The sequence below is a fragment of the Fomitiporia mediterranea genome, assembly GCF_000271605.1.
Source record: "Fomitiporia mediterranea MF3/22 unplaced genomic scaffold FOMMEscaffold_1, whole genome shotgun sequence".
NCBI classification, from domain to species: Eukaryota; Fungi; Basidiomycota; class Agaricomycetes; order Hymenochaetales; family Hymenochaetaceae; genus Fomitiporia; species Fomitiporia mediterranea.
In genome coordinates, this window is record NW_006760386.1 from 3,036,702 (window position 1) to 3,056,580 (window position 19,879).

The 19,879-nt window shown below is 39.1% G+C and overlaps 4 protein-coding genes across 4 annotated transcripts; 1 reads left to right on the forward strand and 3 right to left on the reverse strand.

The window, feature by feature from the left end:
* Positions 1 to 649: 649 nt before the first annotated feature.
* On the reverse strand, positions 650 to 2,404 carry FOMMEDRAFT_164724 (alpha/beta-hydrolase; the record flags this gene model as incomplete). The annotated part of the gene is made up of 8 exons (XM_007261769.1): positions 1,968 to 2,404; positions 1,839 to 1,905; positions 1,613 to 1,766; positions 1,353 to 1,547; positions 1,105 to 1,281; positions 956 to 1,039; positions 827 to 893; positions 650 to 747 (listed from the first exon to the last, which is right to left on the reverse strand). The coding sequence occupies exons 1-8, from the start codon at positions 2,302 to 2,304 to the stop codon at positions 650 to 652; spliced, it is 1,179 nt and encodes a 392-aa protein (XP_007261831.1). The 5' UTR covers positions 2,305 to 2,404.
* A 605-nt stretch (positions 2,405 to 3,009) lies between these two features.
* Positions 3,010 to 4,640, reverse strand: FOMMEDRAFT_130930 (uncharacterized protein; the record flags this gene model as incomplete). Its single annotated transcript, XM_007261770.1, has 6 exons — positions 3,010 to 3,669; positions 3,751 to 3,818; positions 4,023 to 4,026; positions 4,077 to 4,241; positions 4,336 to 4,426; positions 4,513 to 4,640. 6 exons carry the CDS (start codon positions 4,638 to 4,640, stop codon positions 3,010 to 3,012), a joined length of 1,116 nt encoding a protein of 371 aa, XP_007261832.1.
* Positions 4,641 to 5,697: 1,057 nt separating this feature from the next.
* FOMMEDRAFT_164725 (uncharacterized protein) lies at positions 5,698 to 8,745 on the reverse strand (the record flags this gene model as incomplete). The annotated part of the gene is made up of 2 exons (XM_007261771.1): positions 5,698 to 6,906; positions 7,057 to 8,745. The coding sequence occupies 2 exons, from the start codon at positions 8,743 to 8,745 to the stop codon at positions 5,833 to 5,835; spliced, it is 2,763 nt and encodes a 920-aa protein (XP_007261833.1). The 3' UTR covers positions 5,698 to 5,832.
* Positions 8,746 to 9,071: 326 nt separating this feature from the next.
* Positions 9,072 to 9,334, forward strand: FOMMEDRAFT_150470 (uncharacterized protein; the record flags this gene model as incomplete). The annotated part of the gene is made up of 2 exons (XM_007261772.1): positions 9,072 to 9,126; positions 9,237 to 9,334. 2 exons carry the CDS (start codon positions 9,072 to 9,074, stop codon positions 9,332 to 9,334), a joined length of 153 nt encoding a protein of 50 aa, XP_007261834.1.
* Positions 9,335 to 19,879: the final 10,545 nt, after the last annotated feature.

A 19,879-nucleotide genomic window follows, 5' to 3' on the forward strand; every position in this document is an offset into this window, starting at 1 on the left:
GAATTGTAATTGAAAAGGTTCAACATATGTTTTAATGTATAAAAAGGTGTATATTAAGTGGAAAAACAGTACAGAGGTTTTGTATGTGTCTAAACAAAAAGGTGGTTGAAGTCACCTGCCTCATTTGGCAGGTGGCAAGGTGGAAAAAAAAACAACGCGACTCTCATAGTTTTCCGGAAACGCTGTAATCTACATGAAATGTATAAAATTTGACTTATTGACATTTTGTTATGTAATTTAGTCTGTGATATTTGTCATAAAGTCGAGTCATGTGATGTACCTATATATCGGAATATATATCAGATTGCACATACTTTTACAATAATAGTGCTGAATATATTAGTAAATGCTAGTATAAGTGTCTGAACATTGAATACTACTTATTAGAGCTTCAGTATTATGCTTAGAGCAAGAGTTTCTTTCATTTAGTAGCCGTATATCGTATACAGGCGTATACAGTCCGTATTATACAGACTATATACGGTTACGGCCCGTAAAATACGTGCCGTATTTTTGAGTCAAATTTTTTATACGGATACGGTACGGCACTGTATACGAAAATGCTGTATCCGTATAATACAGTACGGGACCAAGCCCTATTGATAACTGCCCGGTCGATACTCCATTTTAATTACTACTTTTCACAATCTCAAACACGGCTCCAATGTTCTCCGAAAAACTCGCGTAGGTCATTTACCAATGCCTCCGGACTATCAAGAGCGGGGAAATGCCCGCCGCTCTCATGTTCTGCGAGTCCACGAAATTGAAGCAGTGAGTATTTTGACTTTTCAAAACTCTCGCAAGTGATCTGATTCTGAATACTAACCTTTGATATAAGCGAGTGGTCCAAACGTCTCAACGTCTACCTTCGCTGCGCGCGCAGACTCATACGGCTAGAATGGTTAGATCTTCAGCTCTAATTGTGAGACGGACTCTGAAAGGAAGAAAGACTGACGAAAACTGAGTATCCGAACTTATTCTTTATCAAGAAGTGACCCTCTGTGGCCGGTAAGAACATTTTGCGTAGCAGCGTGCCACTCTATTGAGGATCAGACAGTACGTCAATTAGTTGTTTTTCATGGGGTCTACATAAGTAAGACGGACCTGGTTGTACATTATGACGGAAGTTGGGAAGCAGCCACTCAGGTAATAGAGGGCGACAGTGTCAAGCAAATCTTGCGGATCTATGAGGTCTGGATCTGACCATCCGTAAATCTTTTCGCCGATATACGCTAGGATAGCAAGTGGAGACGAAGCTATTGCCGATCCAATCGTAAATGGCTGCAGAACAAATTCCAATTTGACAATAACTATTAGCATGAAGTTTCCAACACCTTTAGAGAGAAGCAAACCTTAGTCGTTTGGAGTGACAAATAACCGAAAGTGGTGGCACGTTTCTCGTTCCAGCGCTCGGCGTACTTCTTCTCTGACTCGGAAAGTCGTGATATGTCAGATGAAGATGAAGATTCAACGTAGAACATGTTGAAGTGCACAAGTGAACATGAATCGGGGAACATATTGGCCATAATACGTATAATGAAAGAACCCTACATAAAAAGTGGCCATATTCAGTTAAGCTTGCGCGATGCTCGTAATAACGCATATAACTGACCCAATCTCCACCTTGGCCAGTGTATTTCCTGTATCCAAGGACAGACGTCATGAGTCCGTCAAATAAACGAGCGATATCCACTAGGTTCCAGCCATCACGTCTGGGTAAAGTAGACAGGAAATATCCAGGTAGTGAGGGAACAACAACATCAAACCTTAAATATTAGCATCAAAGAGTATTAGTATTATTGAGAGTCAAATATGTGTGCTGATAATCGAGAACTCACGCAGGCAAGTCAGGACCAGGCGGGTTGGTCAATGGCTCAATCACTTTATGAAAATCGAAGAAAGAGCCTTAGGTATAGCAGTTAGTCAGTTACTATTATGTCGAAATGGGCTTGCTTATGGAGACATACCTGGCCAGCCATGAAGAAGAATAAGAGGAATAGCATTACTCCGCTGACTCTTTACATGAACGTAATGCAAGTCCAAAACGTCTCCCTTATACTCATAATGAACCGTATAGTTTTCGAACTTTGCGATCTTCTTTTCGAGCGTTTTCCAACTCCATTCGGTCTCGAACCTCTCCTTCAGCATTTTCAGATAATCATAATCAATTCCGAGCTTCCATGGCGTGTCCGTATCGATTGGTGCTTTATCAGGGAATGGGGATGCTTTGAGCAACGCAAGCACGCCCTGTACCTCCGATTCGTCATATTTGACTTCGATACGCTTTGGAGTATCAAAAGCCATGGAGAAAGAGAGAGATGTTTATGCTCCAGTAATCGGTTCAAGCAGACTGCGATAGATAATGCGACGTACTAGTAGAAGAAAGGGAGAGAAGGAGAGATCGTGTGAGCCGAGTTGCAAGAGAGGGAGACATTGTATAAGAGTATAAGACAATCGTCATCATCGCAGAGTCAGATCGCAGTTAGAATCTAGTAATCCCGCCTGCAGTTCTGAATGAATAATGACAATCTCTTTTTGTATAAATTCTTTATTTGGTAGATCTGCATTGCCCAGTTTGGTGAGAGTGTCTCGAACGAATTAATTACCATGCGGTTTGTGACTTTTCTCCGTCCCCAAGATGTGTTTTAGATCCATTATCTAACGAATATAATTTTTTTATCGCTGACTCAAAACACGCCAGGGCCCAGGACTACAATGCACAAAGTAGTCGTCGTAAATTCATAAATTAGGATTTTCGACACTCTCAACATTGTCATATGATTGTACTGCAAAGTCCGGTACTCGAGTGGCGCAGAGCATTAATATTGTTTGCGAAAGCCAATGATTGGTATAATCCAACGTGAGCTGATAAAGGAAGAGCAGAACGACGTGCGGGAGAACTATGAAGGAGTAAGTAAAAGGAGCAAATGGGAATGAAAGCATGTGAATAGCAGCGTTCCAACGTGATAAGAGTCCAAAGTCTGCAGAAAGCCTATGCACAACGGAAATCTATAGAGCAACGAAAGACAAGCCCACAGCGAAAATCGCTACAAGCATCGGAAGGAAGTACGTCTCCCTCAACCACCAACGCATACCTACCGCTCCACTTCCACTTCCACTCCCACTACTCCCACTTCCATTCTGACTAAACACCCGAATATACGAAATCTCGAAAAACGCATTATCATAATTACTCGGCGTCTTCACCAAGTCCGTGCATACACCCGAACATCCCGTAGACGTGAAGACGTCAGCAGCACCAGCAAAGTTCCCGCAAATCGTGATATCGAGGATCAACGTCTGGGCTTGGAGGAACTTGCTTGAGTCGCATGAGGATGTGGGGTACGCTGCAGAGGGTAGACCCCAGCCATCTGGGTTGGGGTTGTCTGTGGGTAGGTCGGAGGGGATGCTTGAACGAGGGAAGAACCACATGTAGAGTCCTGAGGTGTTCCAGTTCAGTGCGTATACACCTCCGCCGGTTTGGGAAAATGTCTGGCCGTAAGAGTTGCCGGGTACTTGGACGATACACCCTTGGTTCCCGTTTGTTTGGTTGAAGCAGTCGGTTGAGATGAGTTGGCCTGTCTCGATTGAGGAAGAGGATGTGTTGTCTGGGTGCGTGCATCCGTCGAGTGTGTGCAGTGAGATTTGGTTTTGGGTCCTCATGTTTACCTGTGATTAAAATGTAATTAGTACTCAATTCACTCATTATGGTCCGGAAGCTTTTGTGAAGACGAGAAACAGGTAACGTACACCTTCAATAAGGTCGATTTCGCCGTCATTCGGCCATATTTGTCCCTGACTCCAGAACGCAGGCCAGACTGCATTGCAAAACCAAAAGAAAAAAAGTCATTCGATGATGTCAGAACGCCTCATGTCCCCTCCATTTCAAGAAAACCAACTGCGCACCTGAACACTGCTCGCCGATAGTCGCCAATAATAGCATACAGCATCATTGATCGATCGAATTTAAATTGAAACATATAAAAAGCACCACAAACACGCGTTCTATAGTCAGCACACACTCTGCTGCGGATTGTTCTAAAAATAGAAATGAAGAGGCCGAAAGCCAGACGCACCCCGAATGGCATGTGTACTGCGTCGAACAGGACGAGGTTCCCCGAGTTGATTGTGTATGAGGATAGAAGCTTTACACTGGGTCGACCGAAGGTTGGGTCGTTTGACCCGTCGGTTGTGTTGTCGACTTTGATGACGAAGTTGCCCGCGTTGTTGAGGAATGTGAGCTGTCCATTGCGATGAGATGGGGTGATGATTGATTATGGATTAGAAATTAGAGTGGTGTTGTGGACGATGCGAGAGATGGGATTCATTGCGTACATTTTCTTGTTGAGCTTGCTCTTTCGTTTGGAAGAGGACGTTCCCGGTGGTGTTTGCGTCGATCCCATTGTAGAACGTCCAATTGTCTAAGCTAGGTTATGTTCCAGACGATTTCAAAACACCGATAACGTTGTCAGCCACTTGGTGAAGACGTCAAAAACGACACAGGCGACTCACAAGTTAGCCCCCGAATGATTCTGGGAGAGCTTGAACGACTGCGCAGCGTTCACGCCCACTGCATTCACGGCGGCCAGCGCCGCAGTAGTGAAGGCGGACTTCGTCATACGGGTACGATGGTCAAGCATCATTAGGTGGTGGAGATGGAGGTCAAAGTCCAAGGAGGTGAGAGTAGAGAGAGAAGATTTGTCGAATTCCGAAAAAGTAGGGACGGGATGAATCAGGACGAACAAAAATAGGGTAGCCCCGGCTCCTTTGTTTAAGTCAAATGAAAAAAAAAATGAAAAATTAAAGCGGTTGGAGAAGGGAGTGTGGGGGCGTGGTCCCCGCGTGCGACAGACCGTGCTAAGATGATATAATCCTACCTATGATTCTAGTGCGAGACTGCGGCTGCCCCCCTTCGCAACAAACAATGACGAACAGTGGAGTGGAGCTGTGCCGTGCGACGCCGTTGGTCGCCTCGACGTAAATGGAGGATCAAATTTCACAAAGGCGCACGCAAGCAACCACCACAGAGTGATGGCGTTGCGAGGGTACCACAGCATCTCTTTATTTTACACCCACGAGCATCTCTCGCGAAAACAAGAGAACCCAGTCGCATATTCCCGAACGACACGGGCTCAAACTGGTGATTGACCATGTGGGAAATGACGCAAGCAATATATTATATAAATTACTAGTCCGTGTGGCTATGCTCCGGAACACGACTGCGCCGTGCCGATCATGTCGATCGCCCTCGGAGGACGAATGTTTGAACAAAGGTTCTAAAATGCCGCCCAGCATCACACAGACTTAGTAAATCAGAAAACCATCATGAGTACCAACACTAATACACGACAGATCGGTAAGAATTGGTATCCTTAAAACCACTAGAACCGTGAATTCAAAGAACATAGCATATATTCATACTTGATATACAGATTAAATTCCAAGGTCGAGTATGCTCAAACCAGCTGATAAGACTGAGGTACAAAGGACAAGGCAAAGAACGTTGTAAGTATTCATATTTGATATACAGACTGAGTAAATTTCAAAGTTCTGTCATCCTGAAACCTAAACACCACTAGTCTGGAACTACAAAAGTCTACTATAGACGTCTGATAAGACCGAGGCACGAGAAAACAAAGCAAATAAAGAACATTGCAGGCATTCATATTCGATAATGCAGTATGCGATTGGGATATTGGGATATTAGGATATCATTCAACAAATGAATTTAATGATCAATCATGGTGATATAGCGTGTTTCATTTTGAGTCTCGTCTTGTTTTCTTTCCTTTCACCTCTTCAACTTCCACCCGCTCAACAATATCATCGCTCTCAATACTTATCCTTCTCGGAGCCCTCGTCTACATTCCCGGTTGCTTCGCTTGCACTCGTATGAACATCTTCACATAGAGGTCGCTCATGCCCAAACGATGTATCGTCTTGCAGGTGTTCCCCGTCATCTCTCGCGTCGCCCTCTCCTCCCTCCCATTCCCGTTCCCCCTCTGAGTCGACGTTCCCTTCATCCCGTCGATCTGAGTCGAATACCAACCACTCCTCCTCGTCTCTCTCATCCCTGAACGACCTAGGCTGCGGGTTCCCCAATTCAGACAGACTGGCAAACGTAAACCCATCACGCGTCGCTCGACCCACAACACTTGTAGTCCTCATACCCCCTCCAAGAGCTCCTGGGGCGGCGACCCCAAGTCCAAGTCCACCAAACGAAGTCGGCGACGTCCCGGCCGAGCCTGACCCCGACCTCCGAGACCCAGCCGACCCAGCAGAAGCAGATCGTATAGTCCCCGGTCTCTTCAAAATAGCTTCTGCGAGCTCCTCGTTAATATCCTCTCCTACTTCCTCTTCGTTTCTCTCCTCTTGACCTTTCGAACCTTCTTCTCTGCTTTGGTCCCCCTCACTAAGTACACCCGCAGCATCTCCCACCCCTGAAACGAACCCACCACCAAAGCCAAACGCATATTCCCTCGCCGGAGACCCGTTCACAGAACTCGGCATTGAACAAGAGCGAGGTGCCATATGCGGAAGAGCTGTAATATTTACAAGAGGGTATGAATGTGGTGACGCCCCGTGTCCTGGTCTCGGAATTGACGTGGGAGCTGCCGGACCCGGACTATTGAACGGTGATGGTGGGTAGCCGTACGGTCCAGATCCAGGTACCGGGGGAACGGAGGGTATGGGAGGCATGGTAGACATGTGAGGGAGGTGGGGATGCACCGCAAAGCCGGAACGCGTTTGTTGTGAGAGCTGTTGTTGTTGTTGATTATGTTGTGCGTGTGGATGCGAATTCGGATGCGGATGAGTCATGTAAGGATGAGAATACATCTGCATTTGTGACATCGTCAAAGAAAGCGCGTGCATGTGATTCGTCATTTGCTGAAGTTGTGCTTGCAGCTGAAAAAGTAGTTCAAAATAGAACACAGGTTATATCAGTATCCATCTGAAAGATGCGACGCGCAAAATGGGACAAACGGGGTAAAAATGTTGAGGTAAAAATATCAAACGAGAGAAAGCGAAACCACCACAGGATCAAGAATAACTCACCTCAGCCTCTCTCCTGCGTCCCCTCTCCACATCTTCACTCCACCGTAACTTTAGCATTTCACATTCGTGCCGATACCTCTCGGCTTCACGTCTCTGAGCTTCCTCTCTCCTTCTGGCCTGGTCAAGTGTATTCCGGTACGCCGGAGACGTTACACCTTGTCCATTTCCATGCGGAGGTGCTGATGGTGGTGGCGTGGGACTCGGCGACATTCCAGTTACCAGAAATCCCGGGTTCACCCCAGGTAGGTTGTGAGAATTCTGATGATACGGTGAACCTGCCGTCCGGGATAACGATCTAAACCGTGGTGGAGGCGGGGGACTCCTGCTCCCTCGGCGCCGTGCACCATAGAACGTCGCGGCCGCACTTGCATAACCGCTCTCGTTCTCCCAGGGCACAGTCGGGCTTCCGCTCGCGCTCGCATCCGATGTAGCAAAAGACGCCGCAGAACTAGATGAGAGCGTTTTCTGTGGGTGTTGTTTGTTCCGACTGTCATCTGGTCTGTGCCGAGATGGAATGCGTGAATCGGAGCCGAGCCAAGGCGGCTGAGACTTGACGGTGGGAACGGACGGTATGGGCTGGGAAATCGTCACAGCCTCTGGTTGTGATTCACCGTCTTCAATGATGAGGTCGAGATTAAGAGAGTGCAAAGGAGGTGAGCTCGCGCCTGCGGAAGTGGAGCTCGAGGAGATGGACCCAGAGGTAGTACTCGAAGGACCGCTATGGGTGAGCGGCGGCGTAGGCGTACGGGCCTTTCGTTGTGTAGTAGGATTAATATCATCGACCCTTCCTATGTGTGCTCCTGTATTCGTTTCATCAATAACATTCAAATTCGAATTTGATGCATGCGTAGCTTCGGCTACGTCAAGAGGTGGTAATGGGGCCGACCATGAGACGGACGGCCATTCACTCCGTCCGTCGGTGTCATGTGCACGTTGTGTCGCAGTGTCCGGCGGGGGCGGAGTAAATCGCAAAGATGTAGATGACTCGGCGTGCTTGGACTGCGGTCTCGGGGTATCCTCGGTGGAACCGTCGTCATAGTCGGATATTGAGTGAGAGCGTGCACGCGACGACGAGCGCGAGCGTGAAGCATCGGCGTCAGACCCTGAGGTCGTCGTCTGAACTTGAAGGAGTGCTGTTCCGCGAGAATGTTCATACGAGGTTGAAGAGCCAGCAACGACAGTGGGAATAGTAGCGCCTTTCTTGCGTTCCTGCTTGAGGAACTCTTTGTGCACGTCTCTTCCGCGTTTCCGACGGTCTTTCGGTCTCTTCGTCGCGGTGGCACTTTCTCCGCTGCTCCTCGAGTCCTGTACCGACGTTAACGAGACCACGGACTTGCTTGAGCTGGCACGCGGAAGGTCGGGAGGCGCTTCGGGAGTGCCATGGGTAACTGCCACTGCGGGTGGCGGCGACGTGACATTTACATTGTCCCTGTCCACCGCATCTAAAGTAAGCCCAAGTCCCACTCTTCGCTCTCTTTCCTTCTCCTTGCGCGTCGACTCGACAAGACGGGCTATCTTCGCTCGCCGGGCCGCATTTTCCTTGTAACGATGGTATTCGCGCCAGGTGCGGTGACCACCGACGACGAGTGCAAGACTGACGAGCGTATAGAGAATGATGCGGTGGTCGTCGCGCAGCCAGGTGGCAGGGTCATTAGGAGTGGTGTATGCGGAGGGGTCCTCGCTGCGCATTGCAGCCTAGGGTGTGTGATGGAAGGTGGAAGAGAGAGAGGAGATGAGCTGACGGACGGAGAGACTCAGGCAAGAGACGAGAAAGGAGCTGGGTGAATTCGGGCCTTGCGAGCGTTCCACGCGTCGTTGGAAGCCAGTCTACCGGATCGGGCTCTGGGACCCTTCCTCTTGGCCTATTTTTGTCTCGCCCAATTGTCCGCGGCTACAAAGTGTGTGTGAGTGTGTGTGTGTGTGTGATTAATGAGTGTAGGTGATGGTTGTAGGGGAGAGAGATGTCGACGGGAAAAAGAGCGTCTATGCAAGGCAAATAAGAAAGAGGTGAAATAATGAGCGGGAAGATACAAAGCCCCGAAATAGCAGTCCACTACAGACACGTCGCTCGTGCGTGCCTGAAAATCTAGTTCAAATGACATGTCCTTATCCGGCCAGCCTCGCTTGTCCCCCTCTCGTCTTTAATAATTCTCCCGCATCTCGCTCTCTCCGCCAATTAGTCGACGCTCATTACGGAGCGAGGACTGCGCGAGACATAGCCGTTGGCGATCCCCGTCCGTTCTGGGATATCGACGCTGTCGAGAGACGCGAAGGCTGACGTGGCCATATGGGGTCTGGTCGGGAATATCACCACAATGTACCCATGCGATCATCCGCATGGCTCTCCACTCAAGAACTCCCCTTGCGGTCCGGGGTATTATGCGTTCAGTGCACTACAGACTCTATTCACAGATTCTTCAATCAATTCTTTCACCGCTCACTCAGAAGACACATGACATATACCCCACTTCTCCGACGTAATCCTCCTGTTCTTCTTCCAATCATGCATCCGCCAGCCCGGGGTGCTTCAGACAATCTTGCGTCCACATAAATGACAGCATGCTACATACAATCGCGTTTACCTCAGTCAGCGAGCCTCCAACGTTCATCCGCTCTGTCCAAACCTTCACTAAAGCTTCCGTCGCTATTCTTAGACGCCAGGCGAAAATAACTCAAAAGTCAATGACACGTTTCCCTTTCCCTATTCGTCATTGATTGATCCTTGCCTCGCAGCATGCTCGATGTACTGTTGCATCAGCCAACAGTGTCCAAGGAGACTGATCGACATTACTGCTGATTGAAACCTGACTGGGTCTTCTTTGGGAGCCTCAGTACTGACTTAGTCTACCACCTCCTGTCTAAATTAGACAAGACGTTATAATGGCAGAGACCAACGAGTCTGGCAGTCAAACAGCCTTTAAAGCAATTAACGCGCTGCTGATTGAAACCTGGCTGACTCTGTTCAGGAGGCCTTTGTATTGTCAACCTTTTTTCAAAATTGTACAACATACTATAATATACTATACTAGTAGAGACTAACAGGTTTGGTGGCCAAATGACCTTTAAAGCAACTAACTTACTACAAGTAGTTATCCACCAATCTTAGTCACAGAGCTATTATATCAACTGCTCTAGCAATATTTTGTCAAATTTATACTAGTTACTATAGTAGAAGAGTAAAACAGGTAAACTAGTAGTTAGAAAGTTAAATAACCTTTAATAAAACTAACATACTGTTAGGAATTGTAAAATACAGTAACTAAATTTGGAAAGCCTAACTCAAGACTTGGAACCAAGTAGTTTATGAACAAAACTCTATTAGTTACAAGTCTAAAGATTGGCCAGATCCCTAGACTACCTTTATTGTCCTACTTAGTAAGAACTCTAGCTTAGTATTATAAACCTCTAATCATTACTAATAAGTGATCAATCTATTAGTAGAGAGAGGGGACAGGAAGGAGTAAGTACTAAGTCAGTTAGGAAAAGGTAACAAAACTTGTAGACAAGGTCTTTATCTCTTTAAGGTTAAATATATACTCTAGTACTATATTACTTAATAACTTTAACTAAAGACAAGTCATTTAGTATGCTTGTATAGAGAGAGGATCTGGAAAGAGTATAATGTTCAAAGTAAGGAGAATAGTAGAGAAAGACTAGGAGAAAACCTGAAGAGATAAAGAAAAATATTATACTTACTTATAAGAGAAACTATATAGCTAGCTAGAAACACTTTGTATAAAGATAAAGGACTGTTAGAGCTAGTAAAGAGTCAGAGCCAGTACTCTAAAGCTCTATACTTGAGGAGGACTAGTATTAGTGTAAGGGAAAGGAACTGAGAGCTCTAAAGAGAGACTATAAGAAAGTAGTTTCTTATATATACTTTACTCATACAAATGAGAAAGTAATAAAGTTATAAACATAAGGACTATATAAAAACAACATAAGGAATACATGAGACAATCTAGAACTCTAGTTGTAAGTTCTATGATTGAATACCAAAGTACAAAAATAAGGCTAGAAGTTAATAAGGATAATTGTCTCCTAAACTAAGTTAATTAAAGAAGACTTAGGGAAAGATCTAAAACTCTAGTTGTCAGTTCTAGAATGTACATAAAACAGTCTAGAACTTTGGTTGTAAGTTCTAGGGGTAGTACAGAAGTACAGCCTTTTATATTACAGAAGTTATAAGGAGTTATTAGAAGTTATAATACTCTACCTTATAAGAAAGTGTATTACAAACTAGTGTACAAGAAGTACAGGTTGAGTCAGACAGAGTTATAAAAAGACTATAGAACAATAGAAAGCTCTACTTTATAGGAAAAGTATTACACAGTTTAGAAAGTATAATTAGTTAGGAGGACTCATAATGAGTCATTAGAAGCTTGAGAGGAAGTATGGAAGACATAATAATATAGTAAAGGAGTTACTAGAAGATTAATCTAGAATACAAGAAGACACAAACTAGTGTCAGAAGATTAATAGAAGACACAAACTAGTATAGTATACAGTCTAAAGGATTAGCTAGCTCTACTTTATAGGAACAATAGTAAAGAGAGTTACTAAAGTTACTAGAGTAACATTACTCTAACAAAAGGTATATAAGGAGACCAGTTTGGCTCTCAAAAGTAGTTTTATTAACTTAAGTTATCTAGTACTTAAAAGTACTCTATTACTAACCTACTAGACTATACTTGTAACTTGACTAAAGTAGGACTCCTCTACCCTCTTACTCTACAAGTCTACAAGTCTTACCCTCTATACTCTATTCTATTACTATTCCTAACACTCAGAACTAGTAAAGTAAGTATATCTTACACAAACTACTAATTACTATTTAACAAACTTGTTCAAAAGCCCTTAATATTAATACTGTCCTACTAATATTCTGTCAAAATCATACTAGTTATTATAGTACAGTTAAAGGATGTTTTAAAAAAACTTATTTACTATTATACATTCTTTAACTAATATTGTTCAGGACTATATTAGGAAGAAGTGTATAAGAGTAACACTCTTTTTAAGTATATAAAAGTATAATATCAGACCTCTCTTTTTTAAAAGGTATAATAAGAATGTTAATATTTTTAAAGAATAATATATATTTATAATGTTTTACAAACTTTACAAAACTGTATATTTCTTAATAGTAATTATTTTCCTTTATACCTAGTTATTATTAAATTAATAAAAAATAATAATAATAATGTATTTTATACAATTCATTATTATTTATAATAATTAAGAAGGAATATAATTTAAGAATACATACATAGTAATAGTAGTACACTTAGTGTACTGGTTGACTAACAGTTCTGTAAGAGAACAAAGCTGAGAGGACCTCCTCCTAATATAAGACTCTATATAGTCTGTGTTAAGATTTGTACAAAGAGTGAATAAGACTGACTGTATCTATTATAATACTGTTAACATTTATTTCAGATAAATGCATCATATGTCTCAAATCACACAAACGTCTTGTAAATATACACTATTACTGAGACATGTCTTCCAAGACATACATCCAAGACATACAATATTAGATAGCATATATATTACTTTAATCTAAGGACAATAAAGCTTATTACAAACTACACAGTTGACTTGTATTGACACCTATACACTATGAGCAGAGTCTACTGAACCCCTACTAGTGTGACTAACTCTTAGTATCCTTGTGAGCAGTGTGCAAACTTACAGAAGAATATTTCCTATTGTTTAGGAAACATTGTGACCTTAACACACTAACAGGTTATGAGCCTTGCACTCCCTACTCATATCTACATTGTTACTACACTTTTATCTTACCCTCTACAAACACAATACTTCAAAATCATCATCTCTACAATTATGATTTCCCCCTCAGTAGTTATATGTATAACTATATGCACCACAATTGTCATCTTGAACGCTTTGGTGTACTATACACTATAGTACAAATGATTAGATACACTCAATCATATTATACTTGATAAGTAACATCAAACTACTTTATTTAACACTGAATCCACTTGATTCTACATGTACAATCTATTCTACTTGTCTACAAACCTTTGGTGCTCCCATCTGAGCATACCAAATGCAAATTGTCTTGTCCTGAAGACTACAATCACTTTATACAACAAGACATGCTACAATACTTGTAGAAGGAATGTATTATCTATGAGGACCTAGACACACCTGTCTGAGCATCCTAAACACACATTGATTTATTAAAATAACTTTGGACAGATTAGTTGCTTTAAAAGCAATGAATACCCAGCAATACTATATCCAAACACTGAATTACTTCATCTTACACTACAAAGATACGTTATAATAATAACATCTCACATAACGAACAAACATTTAATATTATATTAATAATACAAATGATTAATACTATAAACGAAAGAATAATGCTAGCAAAGCATAATAATAATATAAAGAAATACTATTGTGAATGTACAATCAAACTAATAATGATTAGACAAACAAATAATATGAAAACGAGAGTATAAATGCAACTAAAGCATAATAACTCAAATATAAAAACAATTTATACTATCACAAACACACAGTCACAATAAATAACATATATTTACCATATACGAATATATTGCATAGATATACGAATATACAAACGTACAAAGTAATAATAATACATTCGAATGCATAAAACTATTAATTATTAAATAATACAAAGTTATATGCAAATACAATTGAACAAACACATAATAACAATAAAAACAATTAATAAAACATACAAAACAATGTTGCAAACATTCAAAACATATAATAACAAACATATATACTTATACAAAGTATTACATTAAATTAAAACATAACACTACAAACAATGAAACAATATAATGATGCATATATGTATAATATCAACATTATAAACTATACAGACAAATACATATCTTATACCTTACACAATTACTATTATAATGCGAAAATCGAAAAAACAATAGTTACAAATACATTGTAGCAATATAATGTATCAATATGACATACATGATAATGAAGTATTAAGTCAATACAATTAATACAAACAGTTTAAACAATATAAACTTATTTCAGATGTATCAAAAATATCATTAACATACAAAATGTTATAAACAATTAAACGTTACTTAAAAACTTGACAAAATACAATAATACAGACACAAAACAAAATAACTAATGCTACAAAACATTAGAGCCTAACATTAGATAGTCTGAAGGGCCAAGCAACAGAAAGAACACTACTACCAAGTACACAAAAGACAGACACACACCAGAATGCAACCCAAAAGAAACAGGATAAGCTTGGGTGTTCTGGAAACTCAATCAGACGCTTCACATATAATTAAACATCTACAATGTATGACGGATTTAATCAATCACTGTAAACAGTGGAAAAATATTTATTCACAAAGAATATATCTATGATTAATACATAACAAATATCATTAACTATTCAAAGTTCAAACAATATCATAACAGTGTATTCTTAATTAACAGCCTTGCTTGAGCTTGTGTCCATCACAAAAGAATAAAATTAATAAACAGAATGGAAACAAGACACAATAGCTTGAATACTTTTGTCATCAAACAAAAGACAAATGATACTGAGTGAATAGAAATAATGCATCACAACGTATGCAAATATAACAGACAAAATACACAAACTTATCTTTGCTAAATAATACTATAGATTATAATTATCCAAATAACAAACTATTCAGACGTATGTATAACAATCAAACAAAATACACAAGCATACATACAATCTATTTGAGTATAAACTCAAATAACAATCAGTATAATGCTAAAAAAAAGAATTAATAACTAAATCAGACAAAGATAATGAATAACATTGAAATTATTCAACAAAACACATTCACACATTCACATACAATGCTTAAATGAATAATAGAATGATGAAAACATACAAACGAATCAATTATACACAAAAGCCAATTACTCAAAGCAAACCTTCTCAAATTGAAGGGGAGTAATAATGGCATATATTCACAAAACATAAAACATAATGAAAGAACGATTGAAACATAGCAAACAATTAAATGATGCAGAAATATTGACTATGTCACTATTTAATGTTGTACATCCTACAAAACACAATTATAAAGTTATCACAACAAATTCAAAGCAAATCTGTTGAATCTGACAAGTGAATCCAATGAATCCAATGATAATATACTTATACAAGAGACATTTTCTCTAAAAACTTTGATGGTTACACTATACATAACACTATTGAACAAATTACAAAAGAATATATTATGGATTATATACCTAAACACAGAGAAGTACACTACATACAACAATGTTGAGTGGAAAAGCATCTCTGGTACATATCAAACTATACAGAATTATAGAACAGAACTATGTCTTCTGCAACAGAACGTATGTTACATTGAAAATAATGATTATGCATCATGTGAAACTTCTAATGCTTATTCCCTAACATGCAGGACATAATAGCAAACAAATAACTAAGTAAACAAAATAATATTTGGACGTATAACTGGGAAATAATTCAGACAAGCCAAGAAATGGCACATATTCTCAAAGCAATCTACACTAGACGTGCAAAGCACTTGCTAAAATTAAAAGAAGCAATGAATGTAACAGCAATCAAAACGTTAATCCTTTCAAATAAAACAAGATAATGTCAATCATAATGAACAAAAATGAGTAATACACTCAAAATAAATGAAATAAATTCATATTTCATAACAAACACATACATATATTCAGCAAATAAAGCAAATATAATAATTAAAACAATATCAAACAGAATTTGATACAAAATAAACAATAAACAAACAAATATTATGATATACAATGAAAAATAGAACTGCAAAATATACTATTTCATCTATCTACAAAATAAAAACAACAAACATGTATTATAATTGTACAAAGCAATATATATTAATCAAATAACACTATACAATGATAATAAAAACATTATCACAATAATAAAACAATACAAACATACAAATAATGTTATAGTTTGTAAAAGTCAAAGGACACATTAAACAATAACAAACACAATGCACACATATAACAATATCAAATATATCTATTACAAAATGGCAAAACGATACAAACGTACCATATGTTTAAAACATAAATAATGTGCCTAAACAGACTTACAAACAGTCAGATGATAAAATAAAACAAATTACAATGAATAAAACCTCAATTGACCTTGATATGAAGTGATCTGACATATCATAAATGATATTACAAATTGCAAACAATACAATGCTTCAATATAAAGGCATAGAACTATTATTAAATGCTTAAAAGGTATGAATACAAAACAAACACAAACGAAGATGATACATGATGAATAGAGGACATCATAATAACATTGACAGCACATTTTACAGGCATGATTCAACAGTTTCATTACAAAAGTAAAAGTGGAAAAACTACTAGTAACACAATTCAAATGCACAAAAATACAAATTAACAACAAACAAATTAATAACACACACATTGTTATTAAATATAGTATTAACTATACAAACGAAACAATACAAATGAATTACAATTATAATTACACTTTGAGTGTAAGAATACAAAACAAACTACATGTATAATAATACAAATATGAATGGAACGAATAACAGAACAACTGTAGAACAATACAGTATGATAAAATAAACATACTATGACACAAAACAAACAATATGACATGAAAAACAAACGAAAGGAAATCATATTATATCATATTATATTGTAAACAAGAAAAACTACTATCATACGAATGATAAAACATTATAGTGACAACTATAATAGTAATAATAATAAAACTACGAACGAACAAATGCTAAAGAGATCCTACAGCTCTCTTAGCAATAAAAATTGAACTTACAATCAGTTTATTACATTGAATGTAATAATAATACATTAGACAAACGTAACACTTACAGTGGACTTAATATATGAAGCAAACGAAACATTTACATTGTGAATGTAAATGATATTAATAAAAACAATGGACAAACACATATCAAACATTATATTAGTCTGATCAACTAGTATAAGTTTGAAGGGGAGTGTTAACATTTATTTCAGATAAATGCATCATATGTCTCAAATCACACAAACGTCTTGCAAATATACACTATTGCTAAGACATGTCTTCCAAGACATACATCTGAGACATACAATATTAGATAGCATATATATTACTTTAATCTAAGGATGATGAAGCTTATTACAAACTACACAGTCAACTTGTATTGACACCTATACACTATGAGTAGAGTCTACTGAACCCCTACTAGTGTGACTAACTCTTAGTATCCTTGTGAGTAGCACACAAACCTATGGAAGAATATTTCCTATTGTTTAGGAAACATTACAACCTCAACATGCTAACAAATACAAATACAAGTAAGTAGAGTGTTACAATTCTCTACTCTTGTACCTTCAGTTCTAAGGGTTCTACACCCTTCTGTACTAGAACTTAGGACTTCTGTCCCTCAGGAGTACTGTCTATAGACTATATACATACTGACTCTTACTACTACCCTTCCTTACTTTATTATTCTACTCCTTTAACCACCCCTTCATTCTTTGTTCATTCTATAGTCTCTTACTCTTTGTTTATCCCTTCATTCTTTGTACCTTTATCTTTGACCTTTCTTTCTTTCATTCTTCATAGCTTATCATTCTTAATAGCTCATACTCTCTGAGTACTCTTGTGTAGTTTAGTATATATAGATGTACAAGATCAGACTAGTCCTATAGTCTTGATCTTGTCTACTCTAGGTAGTCCTGTACTCTTAGACTCACTCTATATACTCTACTCTTGTCTCACTCTCTCTCTCCACCTGTTCTGTAAGTTCTGACTATGTTCTAGTACTTGTGTTCCATATTTCTGTTGTGTAGGATAGTTGTAGCCTGGGTCCCCTTACTGAGTCTTCAGGTCCCCTCTACACTGTTGCTGACATCAGATCAAGACTCCCTATTACTACCCTACAACTCTCCTATGTTTTAAGCATTAGTACTCACTATTGTGTCAATCTCTTTTCTTTGTCCTAACCCTTCTACATTTTTAAATTTTAAACTTTCTAAACCCTCTTAAACTTTTACCACCCTTCTTCTATTCATTACCCCTTTTAGTTTAGTGCCAATTCCTTTATAGTATAAACATAGACCCTCCTACACTGACTGTCACCCCTACTGTCCTGCCAGATCAGCAGTTATGAGTAGAACTAGCTTAATATGTGTAGACCTCTATCTAAGAGGCCTTTACTAACCATATACTCTTAACCCCTTCAGAACCTGTTCTAAACATTCTGAAAGTTACAACCTGTTCTAGAAAGAAAGTATATATAGCCTACCCTTCAGACTTTAATAGGTAGTACTTTAAGGACTTCCAGTACTAAGTCAAACTATATATGACTACTGCTTTAACTAATCTATCCTTAGATCTTAATCACATCCTATTTGTCCTCTCCTTTATGAAGGAAGGCAACACAGCCACCTGGGCTCAGAACTGGATCAAAGGACATTGGATCAGAAGCCTAATCCAACTTCAGAACAATGAGTTGTATTTGGAATTCATAGGGCAGCTCTATACTTCCTTCATTAATCTGAATAAGAAGTACAATGTATAGAACAAGCTTGTATCTCTATAACAGGGCAAACATTCTGCTAATGCCTTCTTTCAGGAGTTCAATATTCTGGCCTAGAAGGTAGGATTCACACTCAGGTTTAATAATGTCCTTATCAGAATACTTAAAAAAGCTCTTTACTCAGAACTAGTTAATAAGATTCTCAGAATAATACTAGAACTGGTCACTTATACTGAGTGGAAGATACACACTATTTCCTTTGACTAAGCTGTAGCTCAGATGTGTCAAGTCTATACAGAATACTTACACATGTGTCTAGCTCTAACAGTTCTGAGCTCTCAAATCAATCTGTCTGTAATTTGTAATCAATCTGTTCTAATGAACATTAGAGAAGCCTGAAAGTAAGGAGCATACTTTGCCTGTAGAAAGTCAGAGCACCAGATTAAGGACTGCCTACAGAAGTAACAGTATATCTGTCAGGTCATTAGAGTAATAACAAGTGACAAGTAGGATTTGTAGTAAGAAGCCTTCTTTACAAATCCAGAAGTCACCTTAGAACTCTTAGACTCTGACTACATACTCTAGGATTTTGTAGAGGCCTAACAGTGAATGTAGTACTGAAGAGCTATGACTCAGATTTTTTAATAGCTACTTTTGATTCAATAGACACTGTAGGATTAGAAGTAAATAAAGTAAGAAAAGTAGAAAAAGTAGAAAAAGTAGAAAAAGTAAATCAACAAAATTATTTATTAGAAAGAAAAAAGTCAAAAACAAAAGTAGATAGTTCTCCTACTTCTTCTGATTCTCTTGATTCTTCTCTTTACACTTCATCTGAGTCTAAATCTGTACAATCTAACCTACTACTTTTGTGTTCTAAGATCTCAGAATGTTCAGAACACTACCTAGCCCTATTTACTACTTAGTAGTTTGTCTATAGTATTAAGTAGGGATAGTCTCAGCTGAGTTCACAGCTGAGAACATAAGTCTGTCCTTGTTAAAAGAGAGAGGTTAATAAGGAAATGTTAACACATATACTTACCCTCTTAGACAATAAGACTGTACAAGCTGTATGTTCCCTTCAGAACAAGTAGTAGTTCATCTGAGAATGTTTTAGACACTAGCTCTAGGTCCTTGTCCTCTTAGCTCCCTTCTCAGAATCCCTCTAGATTCAAACAATAGCTCTAGTAGACAGTAGATACACTAGTTTATGTATTAATAAGACCTTTTATACAGGGAAC